At 44.2% G+C, this 17,542-nt stretch overlaps 1 protein-coding gene across 2 annotated transcripts; it reads right to left on the reverse strand.

Moving 5' to 3' along the window:
• Nucleotides 1-608: 608 nt before the first annotated feature.
• Nucleotides 609-16,667, reverse strand: virma (vir like m6A methyltransferase associated). 2 transcript variants are annotated; one of them, XM_083990178.1, is made up of 27 exons: nucleotides 16,585-16,667; nucleotides 16,018-16,130; nucleotides 12,682-12,768; nucleotides 11,529-11,577; nucleotides 11,237-11,399; nucleotides 11,023-11,142; nucleotides 10,248-10,466; nucleotides 8,911-9,641; nucleotides 8,487-8,624; nucleotides 8,189-8,415; nucleotides 7,154-7,681; nucleotides 6,898-7,052; nucleotides 6,731-6,813; nucleotides 5,953-6,046; nucleotides 5,394-5,782; nucleotides 5,118-5,273; nucleotides 4,464-4,699; nucleotides 4,120-4,369; nucleotides 3,817-4,034; nucleotides 3,578-3,710; nucleotides 3,350-3,487; nucleotides 3,106-3,260; nucleotides 2,915-3,011; nucleotides 2,339-2,505; nucleotides 1,882-2,231; nucleotides 1,104-1,250; nucleotides 609-1,016 (listed from the first exon to the last, which is right to left on the reverse strand). In XM_083990178.1, exons 1-27 carry the CDS (start codon nucleotides 16,645-16,647, stop codon nucleotides 796-798), a joined length of 5,427 nt encoding a protein of 1,808 aa, XP_083846304.1. In that variant the 5' UTR covers nucleotides 16,648-16,667; the 3' UTR covers nucleotides 609-795. The 2 variants fall into 2 exon arrangements, with proteins under 2 accessions (XP_083846304.1, XP_083846303.1); XM_083990177.1 differs by having other exon boundaries at nucleotides 10,218-10,466.
• Between the last annotated feature and the right edge of the window lie 875 nt (nucleotides 16,668-17,542).

Consider the following 17,542-nt stretch of genomic DNA (forward strand, 5'->3'; position numbering starts at 1 on the left):
CAATAAATTTCAACAAAGGTCTAGTACATTCATTGCATGTACAGTCAGAGTTTCTGGTACTTTTTCTTTTTAAATCAAATGCAAATATGAAGTTGTAGATAAATTGGTATGCCGTGGACTGAAAAAGTGAAAGTGATTAGACAACCGTTTACTTCATAGACTCACTCAGCCCGTTCCTTATCCTTGTACTGTCCCTTGAATTTTATATCCATCAGTTTCCAGTTAAAAAGTTACTTTAAGTTACTTCTCAGGACCAAGTCATTTCAAGTTTTCTCATTATTGACCCGTCAGGTGTAGGATTTTCTGTGCAAAGATATATTTTTGAATTTCTTGGAACAACTTCCCCACAACTTTTAATATTTTTGAAATGTAAGAATAGCTGGTGTATCTTTTATGATATTTAATGTAGAAAACATTGTGATTTAGCTGTGACAGAGACGACAAAACTGTATGTATCACTGACAATACAACTTTTGACATCATAGTGGTGACCTGGATTGTTCATGATGTAAAAGTTTCACTTCAAGTGGGTAATAAGAGCTTTTAGGAAACCATGGTTACTGTCTGTGTCAGTGCACTAGGTGTTTGCATAAAAACACAAGTAAAGCCTCAATTACTATCATCTTTATTCTCCAATCACAACTCAAGATTACAAAACATAAAACATTAACACAGGATCTGTTCGTCGTCGTCGTGATGACGTCATCTCGCCACTTTTTCATGGAGTCAGTATATATAATATCCTGATTGGTCCATTTGTCGCCGTTAGAGGCTGCAGTCACATCCCAGGTGAATTTACCTGGTGAAGGAGCGAACGTGTCTGCCCCTCCCTCCTCCACTTCCTCCCCCGCCACTGAACTTGCTCCCCTGAGATCCTCTACCCCCGCCTCCTCCTCCTCCACCTCCGCCACCTCCTCCGCCTGCGCTGCCGGCACCTCCCCCTCCGCTAAGCCACGACAGCCCGGTGCCTCCTCGGCCCCGCGGAGCTCGGTCCCGGGGAGCCAGGCGGTACGCACCTGGGGGAGAGGACACAAATATTTCTTTTAACTACATGCTGAGATATTCATACAGCAAACTCATTACAAACGTGTGTGTGTACTTACTTGCTGGGGGTTGTCTGGAGGGCAGCGGTCCACGTGTGAAGTTGCTCTGGCCACCGCGGGGTTCGCTGTAGGTTCCTCTGTGAGTGACAGCTGGAACTTGTCCGCTCCACGATGAACCTCTGCCTCCTTCTCTCCGTGTGTAGTTACCTACCAAAACAAAAAGAAAAGATTTGTCACCCTCTAGTGGCCATGAAGTAGTTTTGAAAAACAAACAAACATCAAAATTACCACTTTTTACTGTACAGTAATGGTGATCATCTCCATGACAATAAGCAATTATAATGTGCTTGTGGTTGAAAACTCTGGAGGATGTTCACATACGATTTTTGAGTCAGACCTTTGTTTCTATGGTCAAGATTGAATTTTCATGCATGCAATGTTTTAAATCTATTAACCATATGTATATTGCCTACAAAATGATCAGGTTGCAAACATAGAAATCTATAATAAAGTTCAATTTCATCATTGTATTGATGGCACAAATAGCTGGTAACGAGAACTATGTACGTTTACAATGCAGTCACCTGAGACATTAAACAGTTGTTTTGCATTGCTGAAACATAGTGGCCCATAAAAACACTCAAATGGAGTGATGTTATAATGCACATGAGCAGCTTTGACCAATGTCTTATGATTGAGCACAAGTTGAGTCTATGAATACTTAAACAACACAAACTTAAACGATCATGAGCACAAGTCTTATTGACACAAAACATGTAATGCTTTTAAAATACGATGGTTGCAAGGACTGTGTCTATGACTGAACATGTGTACCCACCTGACAGCAGAACACCTTTAGGTTGTGGAGGAGTGAAAAAGCGCGTTTGGCTGTGAAAGGTGGCTCGGCCTCTGTTCCCGGTGAACAGTCCTCTGGTGGGGGGTTTGGGGGAGCTCTTGGGCGGCCGTTTAGGCGGCAAAAGCCCGAGAGGGGTAGTAATGTCTTTAAACTCTGCTGCCACAAAGTCATCCACGTGCATACTGGGAGGGCGGGAAGTGTTCTGTTTGCGCTGGCGGAAGATGTCGTGGGGTCGGTTGAGATTTTGTCCGAACCCTCCTCGACCTCCACGGCCGCGCGGAGCAGGCATGATGTGGGCTCTTTTCGCCGGCTCAATGTAGTCCGATTTGCCGCTGCAGGGACAGACATGAAATGACAGTCGGTACATTTATTGAAACAAGTCTGTGAACAGCACAGATGAAAAGATACCCCACACTTTAGCCAGAGACTGAAACCGCACCTTGATGTAATGAACGTCTCGTGCTTGTGTTTGCCCAGTCTGAAGCCTTTTGGAGCCTTGGTGTGACCTGGGGAGGAGGGTTCGGACAGGAAGGAGCGCTCCAGCTCGGCCTTCAGGTCCAGTTCTGGACAGCACTCCTGAGCCAGACCCACCAGATCCACCTTCATCTGTCGGACAGAGAGGGACGAGTTATGACTGATTACAAACTATTCACCCACAGACAGAAAGAAAGCTGTGCTGAAGCAGTAATTATTTATTACTAGAATTTGTAAGAATTATATTCAGTCAAAAATACATTTTTGCTGCGTAAATTTCTGCCTGAATTATTTGTAACTTTGTGTTAAAAAACAGAATGTAAACAAAGTTGAGGAAGTTGACATATTTTGACAAATATTGCGAAGATGAAGATTAAATATAATGTGAAACGGGGCAGGAAATAGTCGATTCCACCAAAAGATAATAACCAAGCTGTGGCAAAATGTGCCAAATGATCAGGATAACAGATTTTGCCATAATGGTGAAGTCATGAAGCTTTTCCTGAGGGTCTTGGGAATACATGTACACATATACACTTACCATGTCGGGGTCTGTTTCTATGTCATCAGTGTGGAAAGGAGAGAACCACAGAGCCTTGAGCTGCTCATCCAGGGCCTCTGACAGAATGAACACTGTCCTACAGGTAACAATACAAACAGGTAACAATTAGGACACAGAAAAAGCAGAGCAAAAAGGACACAGAGAGAAATCTTGATCCATGCTATCTGTACCTGTGATTGAACTGGGCCCCGAGTGTCTCCGGTGCTGGCAGCGTTGGCTCAGTATCAGCTGCTGGAGGTGTGTCTGTGGATGTCTCCAGCGTCTGCCTCAGAACAATCACATTCTCCAACATGGTCTCCAGTGACTCATCTTCTTTACAAAGTTTCTACAAACACACACACACACGGTCATTAAGTCAAGCCTGCACCATCGCATTTACTCTAAACAAATTAATGTGAGTGTATAATTTTCTACCGTAATCTGTTTCTCTAAAGTAGGGAGCGGATGTGAATCAGACTCCTCCCACTGCAGCAGAGCTTTCATCTCAGAGCCTGACAGCAGCCGCGGAGGAGGAGAAAAGTCCTCACCAGACCCCTGACCCTCGTCAACACACTGGATCAGTACAGAAGAAATAACAATCACACACTGCGTGGAACAGATGCTCGACGTAAAACATGAAGTGGGCACAGAACAGGGACTCACCATTGTTTCTGTGTTAAGGATCTGTCTGAGGAAGTCGAGCAGAGCTGAGAGCAGATCTGCTGAGTCCTTGTTAAATGGAAACACCAGCCTCTTTAACAGTGAGCACAGACCCGCACCGTGTTTCTTCAGAGCACTGAAAACAAACAGAACTGTTGTCAAAGTCTGGACTAAGAGAAGGACTCTTTTCTTAGAGAGAGAGACAGCGGTGATGCCGAGGAAAGAAAAACATGGTAATTTACACTTTGAGGTGGTAGAGTCCATAGTCGTGCTCTGTGAGGAACGTCAAAGTCCTGATACAGGTGAGCAGGAGCGGGACGCTGCTGTCCGAGTTCCCCAAAGCCTCTAACAAGGCGTTGCACACCGACGACATCATCTCTCTCCCTGGAAGTGCGTTGGCCAGCTGCTCGGCCTCCGACAAGCAGCTTTCACCAGGTGGAGACACCACCAGAGAAATGTCCTGATGGAGATACGGATTTCCATTTTAGATTTCGTCCTTCTTTTATACAGATTGTTCACATGTGCGGTTTGCCTTGGCGTCTTACCTGGTCACAGAGTGACTGTAATATCGTCCCCACTAGTTCGCTGCATTGCTGCTGTTGCAAGGAGTGGTCGGTCGGGGGAACCAGCAGGGACAGGAGCAAGGGGAACAAATCGGCCAGTTGCTCGTCTCCGGACACGGACCCGGAGAACAGGTGTAACGCTGCGCTCTTACAAGCTCTCTGTGACACCAGGGCGTCCATCAAAGAAAGCAGACGCAGGGGCTGGCCCCAGCACACAACTTTACCCTCCGCCCTGCAGTTAGCACACGTTACTTACAGTTAGAATACAATTTACAGCGCACACACACACACATATAATCACACGTGTTGTGGTGTCCTTCACTCACGGCTGCAGCTCCTCCAGAAGCAGCTCCACCAGGGTCTTCATGATCAGAGTTGCAGTGGGTGAGGACAGGTCTGCCAGCTGAACACACACTCTCCTCAGCATTGCTAAGAGAGGAGGGCAGCTGGTTGCGCACACACACCTCAAAGCCTCAGAAAACACTTTCCACTGCGCCCGAATGTGCATGCTCCACAGCTTCCTGGTATTTAGGGCTACAGCCACATCTTGGACGGATATCACCTACGGAGGCAGCAATATGTCATTATTAAAGAGGAACTATGCAGGACTTTTAGCTCAACTATGCTACATTTTTACATTAATCAAACAGCTTTGGAGTCATTGTGATGGTTTATTTAATGACATGTGATTTGTTACAGGGAGAATGGAGGCTCTCTCTCGCACCTCAACACAAACGCGGCTCGTAACCCATAATATCTTATTTATGACAGATTTAACTACACAAATATACACGTTGTAACATCGTATATGATATGTAACATTATCTACCGCTCTATTGATTGATACCTCACCGGCTTCGTTGTAAACAAATGCACATGGCCGAGAGGAGGGTTAGCAAAACAGCGGAAAAGCGAAAAGCATGTTTACCTTCACTTTCATTTTCTGGGGAAACAAAGTACAACTATGTCTATTTAGTTACCTGAGTGCTCTGCATTGGCAGTGGTAAAGGCAGCAGCTCGGACAGCAGAGTCAGGCCAGAGAAGAGACCTTCAGGGGCTTTGAGCAGTGAGCCCAACACCTCCTTCAGCATCAGAGACCAAGTGTTACTGGCCAGAGTCTCTTCTGTATGGGTCACCTGCAGTGAAAACACACTCAGTCTGAGAAAAATGACTGTCAGAGATTTTTTATCTTTGTTATTGTTACATTAATTGGCTTTAATGCCGCTGCCTTCTTCCGCCCTCCCTCCCTCACACACCTCTTCATTGACACCCTGTGTGAAGGTGAGCAGCACGTCAACAATGAGCGCCTGCACTCTGGTCTCCTCCCCGTCCAGACGGCCAGTAGCAGGGATGGAGCAAACGATCATGTGGAGCGTCACCAACACGCTGGCCACACGAGTGTCCCTGAACTGGAAAGCCCCCCCGCGGAGCAGCTCCGTCAGCATGGTGCGCAACAACCTGAGAGTGCTGATGCATATGCTGAGGATCATGCAGCGCTGCGGCGTGGGCCCCATGTGTCCGTGCACGCGCCATGGCTGCAGCAACACGCTGCAGAGTTTCTGCAGGACACGCACACACGTGTCCAGACCCTCCCCTGAGAACAGCTGGACCCCGGCAAGACTCCACTTAAGATCCCTCTGTTGACCTATAGAAAGGAGGAAAATACAATTCATGGCAATGTGATGAAATACTCTTCAGTATATTGCAAAAAAAATGTTTTATCGAAATGTAAAGGCAGAAAAGTCGATGTAGCTACAGAATATTTTTGGTTTAATGAACACTGAAAAAAAAAAAAAAAAAAAAATTTGGCTTTACCTTCTACAGCAGGAGGGGGGCAGGCAATGTGACAGAGGACCCTGAGCGCAGTGACGAGTCCCGTTCCCTCAGCAGTCAAAACATTTTCCACATTCTGAATTCAAGTGAAAACACAGGTTTAAAAAAAAGTGCACAGGACTGTATTTGCATACAGCCTTGACAGAGTCGTCCTACACAGCAGGTATATGTCAGACTGAGCAGTTCAGACTTGTCGGTGAGTCATTGCAGGACACATAGTTGAGTGTATGACTTCAAAATACTTCCTGCTTTGCTAATAGGTTTGTTGTTTATAAAAATTGACATTTCGTCAGCTGGTCTAGTTACTGTATAAGCAGCGACAACATTGCACTGTTTTCTTCTAATAGTAATATTCAATCATATATACAGTATATATATATATAAATGTAAATTTTTATAAACAACAAAACTATTGCCAATGCAGGAAGTATTTTGAAGTCATACACACATCAGCTGAATAAAAAACAGTAAGTTCTTCTCTGAGAGGCCAGTCCCTGTTGGTTAGTCTAGGATGAGAGGTCTCGATACCTCGACTGAAAGAGTTAATGGACTCCCTGAATGAAATGTTACAGACACTTCACTGGCAGCTGTCCAAAAACTGATAACTGAAGACATTTATCACTCGCTATATTCATATAACTCAATATTATAAAGATTGACAGCAAGTTATATAGGAGGATGAAAGATACATTTACTCAAATTGAAATGTTGGCTTCCTTTAGCAGAGTAGATATTGAATGAGAGAGCGAGAGATTTGTACCTGTTTGATGTAGTCTATGAGGGTGGGAATGCTGCCCATCTCAAAGCGAAGTTTCTCCAGGGGCTCCAGCCATTTACTGAGCTCTGACAGAACAAAAATACAAACAATTTGTAACGAGATTTGCTCACATTGCCTGATGCGTGAGTTCGACATTTTGTAATAGTTACCCTGTAACTTGGCATTGGTGTCATCAGCTTTGGCTAAGGTGAGCAGTGGAGCGGCAAATTGTTCCATCGTCCGCAGATCATTCGAGCTCTGCACCACCAATAACACCAACATACAGGCGTAATTGTACGTCACCGCTTTGCGAGCCTTCGCCTCACTGAAGAAGACAAAAAAGCGAAACCATACTCAGACATCAATGCAAGGTTGGCTGAAATTAAACCAAGAGGAACAAAAGATGGAGGAGACGACCGCCCCTACCCTTGTCCGTCTTTGCTGTGGTGTTGGAGCAGAGTGACCAGACACGAGAGGTTGTTTTCCAGGCTAAAAATGTGGGCCACAGCGCTGCGACCGGTCTGAGTGAAGGTCATCAGGTAGAGCGCGTGGAGCATGCCCAGCACCTCCGCGTTGTCGCCTTCCTCCAGCCCGGCTCCCCCGTCCCCTCCCGCTGCGACGTGGCTCATGAGCTCAGACACGCCCTGCAGAGCGTGCAGACCCTGCATCAGCCACACGCCGAAGCCCTCTTCACCGAACCCGGGCCCCGTGAGCGCTCCCTCTCCGCCGGTGAATGTGCTCTCCTCGCCCTCGGCCTCCGCCATGGACGCCAGGAGGCGCAGCAGCAGGTTGATAGAGGACGGTTGGGCGAGCAGGAAGAGCAGACCTGACTGGGTGAGCGACAGGAAGCGCAGGAGCTCTCTGACGGCCTGGGTGACGCTCAAGTGGCCGGCGGCCGTGGCAGCCGACAACACCACTGTTGTGCTCTCCAGGAAATGACACGCATGCATATACCTGAGAGAGGAGAGAGTGCAACATTACAAATCCACACATCAGCACTACTGACTTTTTTATTGTTATAAAACATTTAATTTAATTCTTATTTATTTATTTATTATTATGATCTTTTTATTCTATTTTAATTCATCCAGTTTTTATTCTATTTTATCCTACTACACCTGTCTATTTTACTTGTCTTACTTATCTAGTGTCTTTCTCGTCTTCTCGTTTTATTTATTTTACTTAGTGTTTTCCCCATTGCAAATGACTGAGTGTAAGATAGCGTTTCCCTGATGTTTCTAAAATCCTAAAATGATTGTGTGAATGTGTATGTGAATGTATGTGTGTCTTCCAATATGTGTTCCCTATGTTCCTTGTTTTTATCATGTGAAGCACTTTGAGCTGCCGTGGGCATGAAAAGTGCTATACAAATAAAGCCTGATTGATCGATTGATTGATACATTCAGCTTTTCAGAGTCTCTACAGGGTGCAGGGCTCGAGATCCTGTGTGTGAGCACGTACCTATACAATGTTGGATATGGATCGTCTCTCTCCTGTGGTCCCGTTATCCTGGCACTAGTTGGGAAGGCTTTCCCAGGCGGCTGCACCATGCAGTAAGGGGCCGTCTCTAGCAGGTGATGCAACTCTTCCAAAACCCCTGCCAACCGATCGAGCTCTGCTTCGCTGACAGGGGGGGAGCTTAGTGATGGCTCCTCCTCCATGGGACTGTCGGCATCCTCCATCTCCTCCTGTGGTAGACAGTTGTGATCAGCATTAAAAAATACTTTATCTCCGTGTGTGTGTGTGTGTGTGTACGTACCTGCTGTGGTTCACTCCATGCTGCTGCTGTACGCTGTAAGTCAACCAGTACTTCATACATGTGACTTTTTTGTAGTATGGCGTTGCCAGCGGTTATGACCCTCACTGTTTCTTCTCGCAGGAACAGCTGGACTAAGTGCTGGAAAAGAAAGAAAGACCAGTGACTGCTCCTGTTAACGAGTAACACTTAAAATAATATTGTTTCTTTAACTAGTCAATATTTCCTGATGGTTTTCTGCAAGTAACATCCAGCTTCAATAACAGAATCAGTTTAGTAAGTGCTGCATTTAAATAAACTGTAGACACTTTCTCATTTTGAAGTGAAAGTGAAATCAAACCTCAAAAATTTTCATCCCACTTTTTTTCTTAGAAATACAGATGCAGTTTAAAATACTCTACTATTTGTGATCTGGTGTGTTGCTAACCTGATAACCACTCTTCTCCAGCTCTTTTCCATGCAGGAAAGCCTCCACCCCATCGGGAGCACTGATCAGAGCATCCAGAGCTCTCAGGATACTGAGCTTCAGCGTGGATGAGACGTGGCCGGCGTGGAGCAGCTCTAACAGCACGCCCAGGGCCCCCTCGCGCAGCAGCGCCGTGAGGCCCTGCGGGCACTCTGCCAGGTGCGATGCTAGCTTGGCACCAGCTTTCAATTGTCTGAGGTTAAGAGCAATGGGTTGTGTGAGAGCAATTTCCATATTCAGAGCTTGGAGAGCCCACTTGACTAAAACTCCAATAGGATCTGCCGCCTCAGCCTCTCCCTGTTTCATTAAATATGCCAACCCTTTGGCTAACAGTCCGGTTGCCTCTTCCAGAGCAGTGACCCATCGAGTGTCTCTCTCGTCTCCAGTGCTGGCAAGTAACTCTTTCAGCTGCGCAACGGCTTCGGCCTCCTCCCCGACTGCTGGTTCTTTTGTGCCACTGGTGTCCATAGGCTCCTCCACCGTGGCCCTCTCGAACTGGGTCTCAAAGCGGGTTTTGTACGGAGGGGTGAAGTAGAGCAGGGGTCTGAGTTCTCGCTCGAAGGGGTCATACTGGACAGGTGGGACAGACGCCAGGTCCTCAGGAGTGTAGTCCATGTCAAAGGTGGGCAACTTGAAGCTACCGTTATCCAGGTCGTCCTCATCGCTGGAGATCTGCTCGTAGCCGTCGTCACCTGGTAGAACGGACGAGACAGCGAAGGGCAAAATTTGACAACGTTAATTCACTGCATAAAAACTCCATCATGGCTTCAAACGTCATCTGGGTCATTGAAATGTGCATGAGAATGAATGAGAATGAGGAGGCCGACGACTTTTTACATATACCCTTACGCTCCCTCGTTCATAAATGCACATTTCTGGAAAAACCTACTCACACATGAGCAGCATCACTGCAGACATGCAGGGTTAGATGGACATGCAGGATGATGAGACTACAGCACAAGCTCAGCCGGGGGCTGTGGGGACGTGTGAGGTGCACCTGGACACGACAGCTTATGAATCCTGATCATAAGCCTTCAGAGTCGGCCCGGGGGGCGAGGCTAGCTGAGAGTTTGGAGCATCCAGCGATTGTGGATGAAAGCGGCATGCCAGAGCGCACACACTCTCTCCAACTGCCACTCCCAAATGGACCCTTCTCCCGTGGCCCCCTGGGAAATGTCTGACGTGTTTGCAGCACTAAAGGGGGTTCACGGCCGAGAGTCCATTTGAAAAATTTAGCCTATCCTACTCTCGCACGAGAACTCCCCTACCTTCCTCCATCTCCTCTTCCTCGTCCTCACCCTCATCTTCCTCCTCCTCTTCCTCCTCGTCCTCCGGAGCGCTTCCCTCGGTCCGGGCGTCCTCCTCCTCCTCCTGCTCCTCCTCTTCCTCCTCCTCGTCACCTTCTTCCTCTTGCTCGGCGTCCGAGTACGTCTCTTCAGCAGGAAGGGACCTTTCGGGCGACACGGCCTCCAGGTAGTCGTCGCGGCCCTCGCACGGCTCGTCTTTGACCAGGCCCACTGCAAATGTCACGTGTTTGCACAGATCACACATGGACACACTGTTAAACCCTATGGGCTACAACTCATGCACAACCATAGTGGAGTTGCACGTTGAAACCTGCTTTAAAAAAAATACATTATACATCATACAATTGTCAACCATTTCCCCAAGCCATAACTTTTTCTTTTTTTGGGGGGGTTTTCTCAACTGGCAGGCAGCCACAGGTTTTCAATCATCAACAGCATGCAGAGACTTGCTGAGGATATATAACGGCATAATGAACATTATATTTGCCCTTTAAGTGAACAAGATAGCACTGGCAGAGTTTTCAGATGAATACACCACCTGTACAAAAAAATATATCTATAAATCATTGTAGAAAAATCACTAAGACATGGAAAACTATGTAATAGCTTCATCATATGTTGGTTAAAAAAAAAAAGAGTCAGCAGCCGAGTGTTAACACAACAGACTGCAACGCTATCGAGGAAACTGTAGCGTAACCGATCCTGTGTGTGTGGCTTTTAATGAACAAACCAACGACTTCATGTGACAGCACAGCACAGCCCTGACCTGTCACTTGGACCTGCTCTTCGTCATCATCATCGGGAGGTGGAGGTCCTGGTGGAGTACGAGGTCCTCTGGGCGCCGGTCTGGGCGGGCTGCCGTTGTATTGGTCGTCTTTTTCCCATTCTTAATAAGACAGACACAGAGTGCAATGGATTTAGGATGTGACAAACCTTTCAGTTTCAGGAGTTTCAGGTAGTTTCTGTGCAACGATGCTCACCCTGTTTAATGATCCTCTTGGGCCCACTCGGCTGTTGAGGGGGCGGAGGAGGTGGAGGAGGGGGCGAGTCCTGGTCGTGTCCATGTGAGCGCTCTGCTGTACCGTACACTGCCACCGTCAGACTGGTGTACCAGCCACGCAGCACCAGGCCATCCGTGTTTATCTGCACACACAGACACATTCATATTTTGTCATTCACAAATCAAAAGTAGGAAAAAATGAATAAAATTAAATAAGAATAGAAATGTTAAAAAACCACTGAGATTATTTTTGTTTGCTGACAACCATTTACCTTTCCACTGGGTCTGAACACAATGGACTTGTTCTCATCATACTCCAGACTGAGGACAGAAAACAAGATAGGGAAGATTAGAAAATCAGTGCAAACTGAACTATTAGTAACTACAGATATTATCTTTATTAAAACTAATTTATTCATTTTAAGCAGTCATGTTTAAACTTCTTCCTTTTTTCTTTTCTTCTTTTCTAAACTTCTTCCTAACCAGCACAAAACTGCTGTGCGATTGTGTCTGAAAAGCACTGCCTCATCATATGCATAAAAAAAAACATCTATGCAGAAATTTATTGTTGCTGTTTTTATTTTGGCTTTTGTTTGGTTTTGCCAAACAATTTCTGAGATCTCTGGAAATTATTCACATAAAATGATCTGCACCTGGTTTAACTGGTCTCAACCTGGTGCTGTTTTGCAATGGACAAACACATCTCAAAGGTCGGGAACACTGCTTTTAATCATGTCCTTGCCTATGATCTGGACAGCAATCTTTGTATCATTTCTGGCAAAACAAAATGCAAAATCTCTATTCAAAAGAAGTACTGTTAACAGTATTATGATGGTAGTCTGGACGATAATCCTGATAAGGATGGTCTGGATCCTGATCAAAACACCAAAACATCTGGCCAAACTCACATACTGGCTACAAATCATTTGTCAGAAAACATTACATTCACACGATCTGTTGATAACATTTGGAAGATATTTTGATAGCAATCAGAAAGTTTAAAAGAAACGTCCTCCCATGTTTGTCAGCAGAAATAATAATAACACGGGTGTGCCATTACGCTCCTGTGCTATTGTGCACACCTCTCTTATTATTATGAGGTTAGATTTTCAGTTTGACTCATTCAACACTCATCTGTTTCACCGCGACCTCCAAATCAAGTTTTTGTGTCACTTTCAGCTGCTGTGTGGGTGGGGTTGAGTTTCTGGAGAGACCAGTTAGCCGGCATAGAAACAAAGAGACGCGAATATGGGTGGGTGCAGAGTTGGCCTCTGAGAACGGGGCCTGCAGAACCGTGACTGGTTGTACAGGTGAGACAGACTTTTAAGACCTTGAAATTTATGGACGGAGGAGAATGAAGAGAGGCTTCAGAGGGAAACAAGAAACAAAACAAGGAGGAGGAAGAAGAGTGGAAATCATTCTGACCTGCCCAGTCGGTGGAAGGTGGGGCTGTTGGGTTTGGCGACATTATTGAAGAACAGCTCCAACTGGAAGGCGTGAGGGGAAGTTTCCCTGGGAACGCAGAGACACACAATGACACAGTTAGGACTCGCTCCTCTTTTCGTCCAACAGGCTTCACTCCATGTGAATAATGTTTCTATTTTTTCTCATTCCCAATTCACATACATGACATAATGCAGTCTGTTACCACTTTCCCACTAACTAATGACGCCAGTGCTTTATGACACCGTCAACAAAAACTTTACCAGATTTTCTATGTGTGCTGTCAAGGATACACTTTAACACAGCTAGGTGTGTTACAATTGCACATCCATTTAAATTGATAAATACAGCGGGGAAAATAAGTATTGAACGCGTCAACATTTTTCTTAGAAAATATATTTCTAATAGAGCTATTGACATGAAATGTTCACCAGATGTCGGCATCAACCCAAGTAATGCACATATACAAAGAAATCTGAACATTAATGTCCATAAATTAAGTTATGTTTAATTAAGTGAAATGACACAGGGAATAAGTATTGAACACATGAAGAAAAGGAAGGGCAGAAAGGTATGGAAAGCCAAGAAAGCAGCTGGAGTTGGTCAGTATTTAGAATGTAATCCTGTCTCCTATCAGTGCAAAGTAATATCTGCTGGTTTAGTCCTGATTGATGCCTTTTAAAAAGGTTTCTCACCACCAAGGTGTCAGACAAGAAGTATTGCATGGTGGGCAATGGCAAAGAGCTGTCTAAGAGCTGTCTAAAGACCTACGCAGCCAAAGATTTCAGACAGAAGAGTCAAAACAATAATCAGATGGGTTCCCTAACAGTCCAGGACACTGGTGGAGAGCTTCAGACAGACCTGGGATCAGCAGGTACAGTTGTTTCAGAGAAAACAATAAGTAACACACTCAACCGCCATGGCCTCCATGCACACACACCATGCAAGACATGGCGGTTGAGTGTGTTACTTATTGTTTTCTCTGAAACAACTGTACCTGCTGATCCCAGGTCTGTCTGAAGCTCTCCACCAGTGTCCTGGACTGTTAGGGAACCCATCTGATTATTGTTTTGACTCTTCTGTCTGAAATCTTTGGTTGTGTAGGTCTTTAGACAGCTCTTAGACAGCTCTTTGCCATTGCCCATCATGCAATTCTTATTGTCGGACACCTTGGAGAAACCTTTTTAAAAGGCATCAATCAGGACTAAACCAGCAGATATTACTTTGCACTGATAGGAGACATGATTACATTCTAAATACTGACAAACTCCAGCTACTTTCTTGGCTTTCCATACCTTTCTGCCCCTCCTTTTCTTCATGTGTTCAATACTTATTCCCTGTGTCATTTCACTTTATTACACATAACTTAATTTATGGACATTAATGTTCAGATTTCTTTGTATGTGTGCATTACTTGGGTTGATGCCGACATCTGGTGAAAATTTCATGTCAATAGCTCTATTAGAAATATATTTTCTAAGAAAAATGTTGACGCGTTCAATACTTATTTTCCCCGCTGTATATGTCCATATAAAGCCTGGTCTGATCTTCTTATTTTGGACATTGTTAAGCAGTGGGACAATTCATTCAGTTAAATTACATCACACATTACCCAACAGGCTCGGTGACAATTAGGGTCTGCTCAACAAAGGAGATCAGGTGTCAAACTTATTCATTCACACATTTACTCATACCATGGGCCCCTCCGTTTCCTACAGGCACACACACATCTCAGGTATCTGGAGCAAACAAGCAGTTCCAGAGGCCTTATATCATTAGGGCTGAGATTAAGGATTTCCTGCCACTAGGGATGCACTAATACAACTCTGATATTTGGTCTCAGGGTATCTGTGATACCAAGGACAGCATCAATACCAGCATTAATCTCATGTCCCAAATTTAAAATCTGTGTGGCAGGCATTGGTCATATGTTTTAAGTAACGTAACATAAGGCCAGGTAATGAAAAATAAGGATGAATGTAACAGTCGGTCCAAACATTAATTTCCACAATGACAGTAATAGAGAATCTATATTTATTATACGGGAACTGAGCTGTTATTGATCAAGTGAATTGGACTGCTTCATCCTATCTGCATCTACTGAACTGTTCAAAGGTTTTTAGCCCTTTAGATGTTTAGATTCCTATCCATCAGGCACAGCCATCTTATGACCTGTCCCAAATGAATTTAGCATCATGACGACAACATCAAACATGCAGCCGGGGTAATAAAGAATCATCGTCAGTGACTCAATGATCAGCCTAGTTGCTACAGACGGTCTGCCTGCCGCAGACCCCTGATCGCTACATCATGGACACTCACTGATTTAAACAGCCCAAATCCACAGAACAACTGTGGAACATTTTCAAAGATCAAAGCGCACACGTGTACCCAGAAAATGTATGCTTTTTTAAAGGCAAAGGGTTTTTTCTCTAAATACTGATTAGACCTATGTGTATTATGTAGATAAAGTCGACCGATAAATCAAAACAACAAAGAGGCAGATTGTTGTTGTTCAGCTGTAAATCACGAGATAGCATTAAACATGGTTATCAACATAAGTCATCTGCTTAGTTGTCTTCTTGTATGTAACAATTATTAAAACCCAGCTGATTGGGTCTAGTTGGAGCGGGCCGTCCAATAACCAGAGGGTTGGCGGTGCGAATCCTGCTCTGTCCCAGTCGCTGTCATAGTGTCCTTGGGCGGGCAAGACACCTTTCCCAACTTGCCTCGAGTGAATGTGTATGAATGATCACAGTGGTGGTCGGAGGGGCCGTTTGGCGCACATTGGCAGCCACGCTTCCGTCAGTCTGCCCCAGGGCAGCTGTGGCTACACACGGAGCCTACCACCACCGGTATGAATGTGTATGAATGAATAATGGTTTCTGTAAAGCGCTTTGGGTGTTGGGTGAAAAGCGCTATATAAATGTAATCCATTATAGTGGGGGGAGATTATAAATGTTTTTACTTGTTGCATTATTTTTGAAGGCATTCTCACTTTACTTTGATGTACCAGCCAGATACTTAATTTTGACTGGCTAAAACTTTTGCACAGTAGCCTATAGAATATTCAGATGTTGGTCAATTGTTGTTTAATAAGGTGTTTATAAACACCTGTATGACTCAATATAATTGACCATACATGTGAATAAACACCTTATTAAAAAGTTTTTGCAAAGCCATAATGGCAGGATATACTGCTGTAGAAGCTGTAAAAAAAAAAATAAATAAATAAAAAGGAGAAAAAAAGGGTTTACCCAGTGTGTGTGTGTGTGTGTGTGTGTGTGTGTGTGTGTGTGTGTGTAGTTGTGCACTTACCCAAATGCCCTGTTGTCAGGTAAATTGCTGTGAGCTTTTAGCCCTGGAGGAATGACCCGCACCTCTGTGATCAGGACGCCGTAGGGAAACCGCACCACATCCACGTTGGTTAACTGAAGAAGATTGATAACAATCAGTACAAACACTTGGATAATTGACCTAGATCCTGCATTTCCACCGCCCCCTCCCCGAAGTAAACATGGACATGTTGTCACTGTACAGTTAGCATTGACCTAGCCGCCTGGCTAACCAGAAAACAAACTGCTCATGGGCGCATAAGAAAAGGGGCTAAATAGTTACATGATTAAAAGACGTACAAGACTACCGCACACCCGTGTGTTTATTTTACTCTAGCTGTGTGTGGTGCAATAAAAGTTGTGAACTGCATCGTTACCAAAACAACCACGACACACTGGTGCTAAGTTACTGTTAGCCAGGTTAGCATCGTTAGCACGGAAGTTGAGCATCGCTGCACAAAACTCCTGAATAAATAACATGTACGTTTATGAATGCAGGCAGCTCTGGGGTGAATATACGACAATGTATGCAGACATCAGATATTATTACCTCAGCACTCTGGTGTTTAAATGTATCCAGGAAGAGAAGCTCCGTGGAAATGTCCCCCGCCATCGCTCTGTGACTGAGGCTCGGGCCGGGGGTCAACTTCCGGTCCGGCGAAACACTTCCGGGATGAGTTCATCAACATCAACATAAACAAACACACACACACAATGTATGAAATGATATTTATACACACATGTTTATATTTATATTGATTGATATCATGATAAAAAGGTTTTGCCAATGCATGATTATTATTATCATTATTATTATTATTATTATTATTATTATTATTATTATTATTATTATTATTATTATTATTATTATTATTATTATTATTATTATTTTTGTTGTTGTTGTTGTTGTTGTTGTTGTTATTATGATTGTTATTATTATTATTATAAATTATTATATTGTTGTTTTTGTTGTTGTTGTTGTTAATGTAAGGGCAAGGTCATAAGACTAATGGTAATGATCTTATATAAATATCTCATAGCCTACATATTAAATCTGAGGACAGCTGAACGTTTCTTATACTACATAGAGCAAGTGTAGCTAATGATTCATTTTTGTTTTGGTATTTAGCAAGTACAGCGTTTTAACATGTTGATTGACAAGTTAATAATATTTACATCAGTTAGATGTATTCCAGTGGTGGGCCTACACCTCTTGCTCCACACCTTTGGGTTAACATTTTTATAAGACAAAACTGAATTATCTCTGTATTTCTGCTTGATTTTTGAGTTTTCAGGACAAAATGCAAATTAGTAATTTTATTGTCCCTTTAATATTGGACTTTGACCTTTAGACCTAGGCTATTAGCCTATTTTAAAAAAAAATCTATTTCAATACTCAACTTAATACTTTGTGTAGGCCTATAGCTCGTGGGTCAAAGCTTGTGCGTTGATTATTACAACAGGTGATATAGGGGACCAGGTTACTTTCACTACCTCATGTCACTAAA

This window comes from Trachurus trachurus (assembly GCF_905171665.1).
Source record: "Trachurus trachurus genome assembly, chromosome: 16".
Taxonomy (NCBI): Eukaryota; Metazoa; Chordata; class Actinopteri; order Carangiformes; family Carangidae; genus Trachurus; species Trachurus trachurus.